The sequence below is a fragment of the Phaseolus vulgaris genome, chromosome 2 (genome assembly GCF_051622355.1).
Source record: "Phaseolus vulgaris cultivar YP4 chromosome 2, ASM5162235v1, whole genome shotgun sequence".
NCBI classification, from domain to species: Eukaryota; Viridiplantae; Streptophyta; class Magnoliopsida; order Fabales; family Fabaceae; genus Phaseolus; species Phaseolus vulgaris.
The window spans coordinates 50,343,243-50,353,438 of NC_143499.1; the positions used below are offsets into that span (position 1 = coordinate 50,343,243).

The window sequence follows — 10,196 nt, forward strand, 5'->3', positions numbered from 1 at the left end:
AAAGCAATAAATTAATGATAGAAAACAGGAGAAGCATTGGGTTCTCTTCATTCATCTAGATGCACGCCACGTGTCCTTTTGAGAAATTCTCCATATTCAAACACCAAACCCAATCATTACAAGTCACTCACCTCGAGTAATTGCCCTTCTTCCTATCACTAAACACGAAATGATTACACTACATTGAAAAAAATAAAATAAAATAAAATAAAAAAAATTGAAAACGTCACCTTCTCTCTCTCTATAACGTTTCATCCGTACTCATGGCCGTTTTCCTTTCGCTCATTGCTTCCAATCCCAAACCACCTTTCTCTTTGTCTATCCTCTGAATTTCCATAACCGTATTCATAATTTTCCTTCTAAATATTGTTCTTCATTTACTTGTTCTGCGAATCTCTCTGTTTCTTCTTTTCGATTTTGTTTGTTTTGGTTTTCCATGGAGTCGGCGAACGTTGCTGGCTTCGCTCTAAAAACCCTAATTCGTGTGTGAAATTCGTGTGCGGCGAAGGCATCGGTGGAGGATGACGATTGTGACCGGAGATCGGTACCTTGTGAAGTTGGTGCAGTTCGTGGAGGAGAACGCGGGTCTTCTCATCGATGGAACCACGGTGTTGAAGCTGAATCCGGCGGGTCTGCACTACGTGCAATCGAGGTTGGAGGCGCTGCACGAGCTCGAGAGCCTCCTCGCCGGCGCTCCGGTGGACTACCTGAGAGCGTACGTGTCGGACCTCGGAGACCACCGCGCCCTGGAGCAGCTCCGGCGGATCCTGCGCCTCCTCACCTCGCTCAAAATCGTTTCGGTGCTGCCTCATCCCATCAGGGATCCCACTCCCTTGTCGTTCTTGCCGTTTGGGCGGTTGAAGGTTCTGGAGCTCAGGGGTTGTGACTTGTCTACTTCCGCTGCCAAAGGCCTTCTTGAGCTCAGGCACACGCTCGAGAAGATCGTTTGTCATAACTCTACTGTGAGTCTATCTCTGGAGTCCTCGTTATTTTTTTAGTAGCTTTCTTTCTTCTCTATTCAGTGCGTGTTGGAAATTGGTCCGTGTGTGTTTTCAGGATGCTCTGCGGCATGTGTTTGCGAGCAGGTTAAAGGAGGTGAAGAATTCTCCTCTGTGGAACCGCTTGTCGTTTGTGTCATGTGCGTGTAATGGCTTGGTTCTCATGGACGAGTCTCTGCAGCTTCTTCCTGCGGTTGAAACTCTTGACCTTAGCAGGAACAAGTTTGCAAAGGTGGATAATTTGCAGAAGTGTACCAAATTGAAGCATCTGGACCTTGGTTTCAATCACTTGAGAACATTTGCACCCTTCACCCAGGTACATGGTTAGAATATTTGTTTTTTCGTTATCTGGTCTTTTGCAATTGCATCCAGAGTGTGTACTGGACCTAGTTTTTCTCGAATGAAATTATTTTTTGCTGCTTATTGCATGTTGGAAAATTATAGTTTTCGATTTAGTTGACTGCATTGTATCGGTGTTGTTGGGAAACTGGAGTTTCTTTTGTTGGGTTATTTTCCTCAATCTGAAGTCATCTTTCAATTTCCGTTCTACCAATTGTAGATGTTTTCGTTTGAAAAGGTAAAGGGGCCATTCATGAAATTGTTGTGAATAAAGCGATCGGGATAAACAATTCTATTTTTGTTATTCTAGTGGCTTGAATTTGCCTCTCTGCTGTCAACATTTAACAGAGTATTGTAGTATGAGATTTTCAACACTGTGAACATGAATATCAATAATTTATTCTTCCTTTCTTGGCTGTGATATGGTTTTTCTTCAGCTACCTTGATTGAAAGTATTAGTCCCCTTGGATATGGTTTTCTTTTTGGTAAGGTGTTAAAAGGATATCAATTATTAGGTTAAGGGAGGGGAATGTCTTTGCCCCAAATAGAGAACTTGGGTTTCAAGTGAGGAGATCCCAAATGGAGTTGATTTGGTTAGATTTTCAAAATTCATGCTGACTCATGCACTTATTGTGTGATTGAAAAATGGAAGTATTACGCTCCTTTTGATCTTGCAATGAGCAATCTAGAGTGGAAAATTACTGAAATTGTGTGTTATTCAAGTTTGCTTGAAAAATTTCTATTTTCAGTATTTAAGGGTTATTCTGGATGTTCCAAGCACTAGTGTGCCCTAACTTTGAGTATTGATAATGTGGATATCTTCTCTTAGAAATTAGTTTTAGGGCCTAAAGCAACCTTACTGTCTAAGCTTTATAATGTTTTTTTAAATCATATCTCTAAGATGCAACATCTAAGATGGACTACGGATAACCATAATTAAGGCAATTTTCCAACCTTTCCCCTCACCCCCAAGGTTGCTGGCCTAGAACATGGCTAATACATGAGTGCCATCATGTATGTTGGATGTGTCATTTTCACGTTGATCAGACCATGCAGAAACATGTGTGTAGACACTTAAATGCCACATACTTGCCACTGCCAGTGTGGATCCCTAAAAATAGTTCATGCTCCCAACTTCCCATAATTAACTGGCGTGCTATATTTGTTTTGAGCGTGTTTCTGTTTGTGCTCTCATACACTCTTCACAGTGAAAATCTAAATGATTTCAGTACTTTTGTGAACTACTTGTAAAGAACAGCTAGTCCTCTTTACTTGCTTGCAGATCTGTTTGGTTCATGGAATATGGATTAAATATTGAATGACACTATCCTTAAATGAAATGAGAGCAAATTGTTCGTAGAAAAGTTATTAATATCTTTCTGTTTTAGTTGTATGCCTTCATTTAGGGATTTTCTCTGGAGACCTATATACAATTTTGTTGGACCGTGCAGGTTTCCTGTCAAATTGTTAAACTAGTTTTGAGGAACAATGCTCTAACTACTTTGCGTGGGATTGAGAATTTGAAGTCGCTTGAAGGACTTGATATTTCCTACAATATTGTTTCCAATTTTTCAGAGCTAGAGTTCGTTGCAGGCCTTCCATATCTTCAAAGCTTGTGGTTGGAAGGAAATCCTTTGTGTTGTGCTCGATGGTATAGAGCACATGTATTCAGCTTTTTTGCTTTCCCAGAAAGGGTAGGTCGTGTTGTTTACTTCTTTACCCTGCTGATCTAACTATCAGACTCCATCTTTGTCTATTTGTTTGTCCATATGTGTGCTTGTCAGTGTTGTGTGCCATATTTTTTATTTTATTGTACCTCAATGTCACTTTCAGAGATTATTTAATTTCTGAACTTTGTAGCATTTTCTGTGTAAATCCTCACCTTTGTTATTTTTTTGGATCTTTTACTCTCTTCTTTCTAAACTGTCGTCTGGTCTTTTGTGTTAAGCAGCTGAAGTTAGATGAGAAAGAAATTAACACTAGTGATTTTTGGAAGAGACAGATAATTATTGCCAGTATGCATAAGCAACCTGCCAGTTTTGGGATTTATGTACCTGCAAAGGATGAGGCTGTAGTTGAAGGTGGCAATATCAGAAGGGTATGTAATTAGTGAAACTGCATATATATTTGTATACACCGAAAAATATTTATTTATTTTGCAACTTGAATTTGTTGCTAATTATTCTCATATCTTGAAAATTAAATTTGAGAATCAATTCCATCTGTACATGTCCCTATAATATTGTGAAAAATCTTATACTTTTCATTTTGATCAGCATTAGATACTAACATCATATTATTCTTGTTTTCTCAAGCAGAGAAAGGCCTGTCGTCTTGTCAGTATCAGAAATGAAGAAGAGACCACTAGCATATGTTCTGACGAAGACTCTGTCTCTTGTGCAAATGATATTCAAATTCAAAACAGAGAGGATCCTGATTTATCTGACAATTCTGCTGAAATAGTAGATTTGATAAATAGAATTGAACATATGAAGAAAGAGCGTTCTATTCATTGGTTGAGGGATTTTAGAGACTGGATGGATATTGCTTCTGACATATCAGTACAAACTATGAAAGAAGGCAGCACTACACTGCATCATCAGAAGGGATTTTACATCAGAAACAAGACAAATCACGAGCAGTCTGGTGAAGTCTCAAGATACGCTTCAGACTCTGTTCTAGCCTCAGGGGATGACAGTAGCATGACTATTTTAGAATCTGATAGTTCTTTTGTAGATACATGTGCTAGTAGTTTTCATAGGCAACAACTCTTTGACTATAGAGGTTTGCTTGGTAATGCCAGCGGGGCCTTACTTCTTGACTCGGGAGGAGTGGATATGGAGCACCTTAAATCCTCACTTGAGGGAATTATTAGTTCTCTTTCACAAACTAGAAGTTCTCATGCTGACACCCTTACCACTGAAGGGGCACAAACAATGACTGAAAATGTCAACATGTCACCATTGACTACTATTCATGATGTATCTGAGTCTCAGTCATCATCTGCTTGCCCCCCATCTCCTCCTCATTTTCAAGAAGACCTTCTTCATCGCCGACAACACCTGGTGGAAGAAATTTTGCAGCTTTCGGCAGATTCCTATTCAGTAGCATCTTCTGATAGTAACACAAGCTGTAGTGAAGTTGATTGCAGTGAATTTGAGCCATCGGTTCCAGAAGTTGATAATTTCCAATGTAAAACTTATGTGAATGGTGTTGGCAGTCATTTATCTCAAAGTCAGCTTAAGGAAAAGTTTTGCAACCCAAGACAAGGAAATCTTCTTGATAGAGAAAATGGAATTTGTTCATCTAGTTCCTCCTTTGATCAAACTTCTAAGCAGCATGCCAGTCAAGACACTGGTTTGTTGGAGAAAAGAAAAATCAGAAAAAAAGCGAAGAAGAGAATTATTTCAATACTAGAAGAGAATTTAGATGGCGATCCTTCTGATCAAACACAAGAGAAGATAAGTCAGGGACATATTTCTGCAAATTTAAAGCAAGACTTGGACCTTGATGATTTTACTGAATTTTCTGCGCATAGTTACTCTACCCAAGAGATTGATGATTTTATAGTGACATATTTCAATACAAGTATTGCTGATTCTGAAGCCAGTGAGGTCTGTAGTCATTGTATCCGCTGTAATTGTGTCCTTCAGAGGGAGACAAACTATAAAGAAAGGTAATTATCAATTAATTCAATTCACCAGCATTTACGTGAATTAGTCAGGATGAATCAAATGGATGGTAAATAACTTTGTCTTAAGCTTTGTTTTCCTGGGTCTCTAGTTATTTTCATGATTATGGTCAGGATCACTAGTCAATTATTGTCCAGAATCATTATTTTTTACGTTTTAATTTTTTGGTGTGAACTGTCTCATCTGCAAAATGAAAGTAGGATATGCTCATTTGACCATTTCATTCAATTATAATCTTCCTTTACATTTCTTATAATAAATATTTTATGCCCCCCTGAGATAGAGAAAATGAGGCATTTTGTCTAGGCTAAGCATAAATCGTGCCCCCCACCACTAGATTCAACCAAGGTTGTCAAACTTGAAACTGTATGTAAACTTGTCGAGCTTTTGTAGACTTGACTCTTGTAATCTCATAAGACTTCACCTAATATAAATGACATATATACTTGAACACAATACACTTAACATTCAACGTTTTAACTCCATGAGAAAGCAAAGTAGCAAACCAATGACAAAGACCCAGACCCACAATATCGGACATTGTGAATCACACAGAGAGACCAAGACTGCAACAGATGGAGATTAATAGTTAATAGTTATATGTATTGTTATAATTATAATATATAAACATATCAGATTAAGGAGCAGAACACTGAATGAGCTGATGAAAAAGGGAATGGCACAAAAATTATCAAATTTATAGTTATGTATGTGCTGCTGAATGGACCAAAAAGTGAATGGGCTTATTACTGATAAGTTAAAATAAATATTGGACTACTCACTTTGCTGACTGGACCACTATGACAGAGGAAGGAGCTTTTGCCTTTTGCGTTACACAAATGTCAAAGGAAGGTGTAGAAGAGGCAATATTGATATAGTTGAGGGAGACATGCAACTTTAAACGGATGATGAAATGAGCAAGAGAATAGGCAGGGAGAGACATGGCAATTTTTGATAAAAACATGGTTTAGATTAGGGAAAGTCACACCCCTTTGTACAAGTTTTGATAAAAGAAAGGATATGATACTTTCCAAAATGAACTATGATAATTATTTAAAGTATCCCTTTCCTCATTTTTCTGCACAGATTACAGTTTGTATGCTAAAATTTCTGCACATTCCTGAAATGGCATGTTTAATTTTTTCCCCTTTTGTAGTGAAGTTGCAGTATTACTGAGCAGCCATAAGAAGCTCTATTTGCTACTGCTCAGTGTTGCTTCTGATGGGTCAGGTTAGGGCATGGCCTTTTGTTTTTGTTGGCTACAGGAACGTAATTGTTCCTTTCATTTTTTTATTAGATTCACTTGTCTCCTTCTGTCCATGTCTATAATGTTTGTAAAATTATGAACCTCCTTTTCTGCTCTAGGGGTTAACAATGTTTGTCTCCTTTTTTTAAACTACCACTTTGTGTTTGACTGAGAGCAGAGTTAATATGGCATCAGTAAAAATTCATATGACAGCTACTACAGGGAACTTCAACTTTTGTACAGTTTAAATATGCGTTTGATAATTTAGCACAATACAGTATCATTTTTCTCTTTATTTGGTTGTTTCTTTTAAGTTTATGTTAGTCCCTTTTGTTAATTTTATCTCTAAAGATGATTTGACTTCATCTTATGCAAACAAAAACTATTTTTAAGCTAATTTTTAATTAATCTCAAATAAAAAATCATTTTTTTTGTTAAAACAGTGCTTTCAAAATTAATTCTTTTGGAATCAATTCTACAAAATTCTAAACCAAATGAGCCCTTAAGAAGGCTCAACTCTTAGTTCCTCTGAATGTGAAAAATGATATTTCATTCTTACCAAGTTACCAATATTTTTATTCATGTTTTGCAGCTTGAAAAATAAACACTCTTTTTAAGTTTCCTTTATTTTAAAAAAAAAGAAATGCATATTAATTCAACAAAATAGATCTATAAAGCTTTCTCCATTGGTTGTTGCCTACATTACTATTAAGACCCTCTCAGTATGCCATCCAGGTACAATTTTGAATGTTTTGAGTTCCCACAAGATTGAAGAAGTTTGTGAGGTGCTAGTAGGAATGGGACTTCAGGTGTTAAGGTTAGTGAAACTTGTGTTGTGTACTTACGTTGACCTGAGAAGCAGCAGCTTTCTAAGTATAGTTATTTTGGCCATCAGGGTAAATTTTGAGAATGGGGAAACGTATCTTTTTGTCACAAGAAGCATTGAGAAATCAAGAGAATTACTATGTACCATTCATGTGCTTGATTCAAGTTATGGAAATGATAGATGCTCAATAAGAAGGTGATTTACCTTTTACCTTAAATACACAATCATATTAAAAAGGTGTATGGCTTTATGCAAGTATTGATATTATTAATTGCTCTATGTATATGATCTATGAGTATATTATATTTTTTTTTCTATTCTTCCTGTTATAATAGACGGATTGTGGAAATTTAAATGGCAGTTTGGAGCAGGTCCAGGTTGGGTTGTTTGACAAACAAATATGTGGTGGTTCAAATGTGAGCATATATCAGTATGCAATGGTGCTCGTTTTTTGTAAAAACGGAAGTGGTAAGCTTCTCTCTAGTCATTTTATACATTCTTTTTCCTTTATATTCTATTCTAATGAGAATGACAGCGGTTAATTTATTTTTTTGTCATGAACCTTTTTGGAGATTAATATTTTGCTCTATTATTATATAATTTTTTTTTCTCAAAACTATATATGAAATGCTTTACTGCAAAAGATTATTTCATGAGATGATTGTGTAAAAATCCTCTTTTGACGGGAGTTTCCATCAATTTTACTTCAGTGATATTACTTCTTGAAGGTTTCAGAAAAAAATTTCAATGGACAAAATCTTTTTAAAATGTCTTCAAAATGTTTTATTTTAGTAATTAATAGTTTACAGATATTAAGCCATAGTCTTAAACTTACAGAGGAATCATGGCTATCTAGATCACTCTTTGTGATTGGAGGGTATGTGCTTTTATGCATTGAAGATGTTAAGCAGCTGTACTCTTTTTCAACAGAGGCGTCCGTGTCTCCATATTTCAGAATTGATTCATGTAGCTCCATTGCTGACATTACAGAGATGGTGAGTATACTTTTTGGGCCAAGTAACCTTGGAAGTACCTGACAAATAGAAACAAACTAAACCAGTGGATTTTGAACTCTTGTCTTGATGTCATCCCAAAATCCTCCTTGTGAGCAATGCATATCAATACCATGGAATCGAAGATGTGAAGAACATCCTTTTTCCTGCGTAAATAATTTTCTAGAATAAAAATATATTTAATCCCTGTAAATATGATTAAACTTAGTTTTGATCCTCTGAAAGATATCTTTGATGCCACCATATAATGGTCATTGATATGCTATAAATACTTATCACGTCATTGCTAAAACAATGACAGAACATTTTCAAAGAAATTAAAACTCAAAGATAAAAATGAACAAAATAATTACTGGAGTAAAATCAAAATTAGTGATTTTCTTATATACTAAAAACATATTTAAGCCTAATTCCTAAATCTCTTCCCACTTAGTATATTGGCCCTGCTTACTCTTCGAACCCCCAATTATTGTCGTTTTTTTTGCTTGGCTTGTTTAATGTTATTCTTTCCAGGTTATTGAGGTTGGTGGCAGCTGCTGTGTGACTTTAAGTCTGACATGTCCACTGGCAGAACATCATCCATTTACCCAAATGAACTTTGAGACTGTCAATCACGAAAATGCTGCCCCTGGCTCTCTTAAATTGAAGCTTCAGTGGTTTTCCAGAAATTACCTAGTGAAGTTTGTGTCATTGTTGAAGGCAATGCATGAAAAAAAAACGGGGTCACCTTTGGTAGTAAGATGCATATCGTAAATCATTTTTGCTTTGTGTTAGTTCATATTAATTTCATTCATTTTGTTTTTTATTTTCTTATTCTTTTTATTTCAATTAGTTTGCTTGCTCTATGTGTTGAGTTTGTAATAGTTTCCTTCCCCTTATTCTTTGATTTCTGTCCACTCTGTGGCTGTTCTTTTTCTGTGTATAGAATTGTATAGTATCACTAGACGTTATTATCCTGTTGTCTTGTTCCTCCCCTCCTTCGCTTTTATGAACAGTGATGAAAAATCAATAACTATCAACATTGGTATGCTACTTGACATGGGAAATCATACAAGAAATTGCTGCAACATCGTATGTCCTACTCATGATTACACAGCAAGAAGTTTTGCCACTAAAATTGACCTTTACTACTGAAGTTTGGCTCAAAAATAAAAGTAAAGACAGAATAACGTTTGCAAGCTGTTCTTCAACAGCTGACCGATCAACTTTTGCAATGCGTTTTCGTCTTCAAGTCCCGCAGAATTTGTCAGGCATTCCACCAGATGGACTTGGAGTCACCGGTTGCATATTACTGGGTTTCTTCTGCAACAGCATTCACTTCAACAGCATTAAGTTGAAGTGGGACCCAGCACCTTCTGCAGCAGGTTCTCACCTGAAAGTTTTAAATTTGATCTTTTCGGAAAGAACTTTCTATAATATGTTTTAAACTATTTTAGAAATATTAATAATAAATCTTTTATGAATTGTAGTAGAATAATTAATTTCAAATAGTTAACTTTTAATTCCCGAATGCCTTCCGAAATTTTTATTTTGAAATATATATTTTTTAGAATGTTTTTGGAACATATAATTTCAAAGTCTTTTAGTAAATTTCAAATTATATTTAAAAGTATAAAAAAAATTAAAAGGTCATTACAGTACAATGGGAAGAATCTAAGAAGAAATATGGAGGTATAAAATCCAAGGAAAATGATAGTTTGTTTGACAACTCTTAAATATGGTTATATAAAAAATGAGTTGTTAATGAAAATCCAATTGCTAAGAAATGGTGATTGAAAATTATGCAATGAGAGCATCATTTCAAAGCCCCTTTTTTTAGATTCACACTTCATTTTCTAAATGTTTGTTAAATAAATATCTCTCCTCTCTCTTACCGTGTCTCTGCGTCCATGAACTCCTTTTCCTCTCACCTTCACCTCTTTTCTCTTTTCCTCTCTTCTCTCTAAAGTCATTTTAAGGTAGTTTTTATATATGGAAACTATTCTTTTGCATAGTTAGGAGTGCAAGAAGATGGAGGTGTGTGAGCAGGAGAGAGAAGTTGGCGGGGAAGGTTAGGATAAATTAGGAATTTTCAGTAAGTGG

The 10,196-nt window shown here is 35.9% G+C and overlaps 1 protein-coding gene across 23 annotated transcripts; it reads left to right on the plus strand.

Annotated features, from left to right (window-relative positions):
- Nucleotides 1–125: 125 nt before the first annotated feature.
- Nucleotides 126–9,181, plus strand: LOC137813054 (Outer arm dynein light chain 1 protein). 23 transcript variants are annotated; one of them, XM_068615346.2, is made up of 11 exons: nt 126–962; nt 1,057–1,314; nt 2,789–3,031; nt 3,289–3,435; nt 3,656–5,013; nt 6,186–6,259; nt 6,999–7,092; nt 7,171–7,296; nt 7,463–7,569; nt 7,939–8,096; nt 8,628–9,181. In XM_068615346.2, exons 1-11 carry the CDS (start codon nt 522–524, stop codon nt 8,865–8,867), a joined length of 3,246 nt encoding a protein of 1,081 aa, XP_068471447.1. In that variant the 5' UTR covers nt 126–521; the 3' UTR covers nt 8,868–9,181. The 23 variants fall into 23 exon arrangements, 6 of the variants coding, with proteins under 6 accessions (XP_068471447.1, XP_068471449.1, XP_068471445.1 ...); XR_011081321.2 differs by having other exon boundaries at nt 130–962; nt 7,473–7,569; XR_011081323.2 differs by having other exon boundaries at nt 130–962; nt 7,011–7,092; nt 7,473–7,569.
- The last annotated feature ends 1,015 nt before the right edge of the window (nt 9,182–10,196 follow it).

Bases quoted from the DNA above. Each gene is read 5' to 3' on its own strand.
- LOC137813054 (XM_068615344.2), top strand. From the start codon at position 522: ATGACGATTGTGACCGGAGATCGGTACCTTGTGAAGTTGGTGCAGTTC. The intron at 963-1,056 runs GTGAGTCTATCT...GTGTGTTTTCAG, and splicing joins TCGTTTGTCATAACTCTACT to GATGCTCTGCGGCATGTGTT. The intron at 3,032-3,285 runs GTAGGTCGTGTT...TTTTGTGTTAAG, and splicing joins TTTTTGCTTTCCCAGAAAGG to CAGCTGAAGTTAGATGAGAA.